Source organism: Bubalus bubalis, chromosome 24, assembly GCF_019923935.1.
Source record: "Bubalus bubalis isolate 160015118507 breed Murrah chromosome 24, NDDB_SH_1, whole genome shotgun sequence".
Lineage (NCBI taxonomy): Eukaryota > Metazoa > Chordata > Mammalia > Artiodactyla > Bovidae > Bubalus > Bubalus bubalis.
Genome location: NC_059180.1, coordinates 14,721,096 through 14,723,875, shown reverse-complemented (window position 1 = coordinate 14,723,875; position 2,780 = coordinate 14,721,096). Strand labels below are relative to the sequence as shown.

Here is a 2,780-nt window from a genome sequence, read left to right as displayed (position 1 = left end):
AGTGAGAAAGAGAGAAACAAACGTAGTGTATCAACGCATATATGTGGAATCTGGAAAAATGGCACAGATGAATTTATTTCCAAGGCAGGAATAGAGACACAGATGTCCAGAACAGACATGTAGACACAGGGGCAGAAGGGGAGGGTGGGACGAACTGGGAGATTAGGATTGACATATGTACGCTGCCATATGTAAAATAGATAGCTAGTGGGAACCTGGTATAAAGCACAGGAAGCTTGGCTGGCTTCTCTGTGATGACCAAGAGGGGTGGGATAAGGGAAGTGGGAGGGAGGTCCAAGAGGGAGGGTTAGGGTTAGGCTTCTCTGGGTGGGCTTATTTTAATCATAGCATTCCTTATAAAGGAGGCAGAAGATCAAAGAGACAGAAGACCATGAGATGATGGAAACAAGAGGTTGGAGTAATGTGAACAAAGGGACCAAAGAATACAGACAGCATCCAGAAACTGGAAAAGACAGATTCCACTACAGAGCCTCCAGAAGAAGCCAACCATGCCAACACCTTGACTTTAGCTCAGTGAAACTGATTTCAAAAGTAGACTCTGGAACTGTAAGAAAATACGCTGGTGTTGCTTTGTGTTAGGCACCTCAGATGTGTCTGACTCTTTGAGACCCCATGGACTGTAGCCCACCAGGCTCCTCTGTCCATCGGATTCTCCAGGGAGGAATACTGGAGAGGGTTGCCATGCCCTCCTCCGGGGGCTCTGCCCAACCCAGGGGTTGAAGCCGGGTCTCTGGCTTTGCAGGCAGATTCTTTACTGCTGAGTCACTGTTGCTTTAAGCGGCCAGTAAGTGGCAATTTGCCTACCTCGTAGCACTATGAGGATCAAATGAATTGACGAACAAGCTGGTTAGAACCATGGCTGTATTCTTATTAGCCATGAGCTTCATAAAAGTTTTCTTTTTTTAAAAAAAGAAATTTATTTGGCTGTGCCAGGTCTTAGTTGCGGCATGTGGAATCAAGTTGCTTGACTAGGGATCAAACCTGGGCTTCCTGCACTGGGAGCACAGGGTTTTAGCCACTGGTCCATCAGGGAAATCCCTAAGTTTTCTTATATAATTCTGCATTTCTAACAAGCTTTCCAGATGATGCTAATGCTGTGAGTCCATGAGTGACAATGAAGGGCAAGGAGCTACTACATAAATGGTAGAAATAACGTTGGCTTTGAGGAATAAGATATGACGAACGGCTAGTTTGCATACTGAAGTGGGGACAGTGGCAAAAAGAGATTGGCTACATTTTTAATCCTCTGAACTTTTGGGCTATACAGACCCTGATCCATTAACAAAATATAGGGATGTATTTATATTATGTGTAAACTGTAATATTAACTGTATTTATATGATATGAGAAATATAATCAATAGTAGTTCAATTGGTTGATAATGTTTATTTGTTTGTATTTTTTTATTGCCTCTTTCAAGACAGTCACACCAGCTATATGGAACAGGAAAATCACACACAGTTTTCAGGATTTCTTCTCCTCGGACTATCAGATGAGGCAGAGTTGCAGCCTCTCCTCTTTTGGCTTTTCCTCTCCATGTACCTGATAACTATTGCTGGAAACCTGCTCATCATTCTGACCACCATCTATGACTCCCACCTCCACACACCCATGTACTTCTTCCTCTCCAATTTTTCTTTTTCAGACATCTGTTTCACCTCTACCACCATCCCAAAGATGCTGCTGAACCTCTACATCCAGAATAAAGGCATCACCTATGAAGGCTGCCTCACCCAGCTGTATTTTTTCATCCTTTTTGCAGAACTGGACATTTTCCTCCTCTCTGCGATGGCCTATGACCGGTTCGTAGCAATCTGCCATCCACTGCGCTACACAACCAAGATGACCCCCCAGCTCTGTGGCTTGCTGTTGCTGGCATCTTGGATATTGAGTGTCCTGGACTCTTTGCTACGCAGTTTGCTGGTGTTGTGGCTGTCCTTTTGTACTGACTTGGAGATCCCCCATTTCTTCTGTGAAATCAATCAGGTTATCCAACTTGCCTGTTCTGATAATCTTCTCAGTATCATAGAGATGTATTTTGCCACTGTGCTTATGGGCATTATTCCCCTCTCTGGCATTGTTGTTTCTTATTCTCGGATTGTCTCCTCCATACTGAGGATTACATCAGCAAGGGGGAAGTGCAAGGCATTTTCCACCTGTGGGTCTCATCTTTCAGTTGTTTGCTTGTTTTATGGCACAGGTCTTGGGGTGTACCTCAGTTCTGCCACTACCCAAAATTCCAGAACCAGCGCAATAGCCTCTGTGATGTACACTGTGGTCACGCCAATGCTGAATCCATTTATTTACTCTCTGAGGAACAAGGACATAAAGGGGGCTCTGAAAAGTCTTGTCACCACTCTCGCTTTCAATGAGTGACAGGAGTGTTTACCTTGGGGCTAGAGAAGTTTTCATAAGTAGCCAAGAAGAAGATTGGCATCCAAAAAGCCTGATATTTTTGCTGTCTTCAGATGTCTTTTTTTTCCTTTTTATTTACCCCATGTCCCTTAAATCAATGATACCACATGTTTTATTTTCTAACATTGCTTTTTTTTAACATTGCTTTGATGTATTGATATTTCTTTCTTCATTGTTTCTCAACTTTTTCAATATTTCAGGTTTTCCCTTTCCAACCTAAATCACAATATCCTGATGCCCTGAAAAAAATGCTGCCTTTGAAATGAAAGCAGCAAAAACAATTACAACAGAAAAATTTTTTATTCTTTCAGGAACATGAGAAAAATTTCAGAGTAAATATACAC

At 42.6% G+C, this 2,780-nt stretch overlaps 1 protein-coding gene across 1 annotated transcript; it reads left to right on the top strand.

The window, feature by feature from the left end:
- Positions 1-1,357: 1,357 nt before the first annotated feature.
- On the top strand, positions 1,358-2,581 carry LOC102400066 (olfactory receptor 7A17-like). Its single transcript, XM_006070586.3, has one exon. It carries the CDS (start codon positions 1,459-1,461, stop codon positions 2,395-2,397), a length of 939 nt encoding a protein of 312 aa, XP_006070648.1. The 5' UTR covers positions 1,358-1,458; the 3' UTR covers positions 2,398-2,581.
- Positions 2,582-2,780: the final 199 nt, after the last annotated feature.

What these genes read in the sequence shown, in the direction of transcription:
- LOC102400066 (XM_006070586.3), top strand. Translation starts at nt 1,459, where the DNA reads ATGGAACAGGAAAATCACACACAGTTTTCAGGATTTCTTCTCCTCGGA.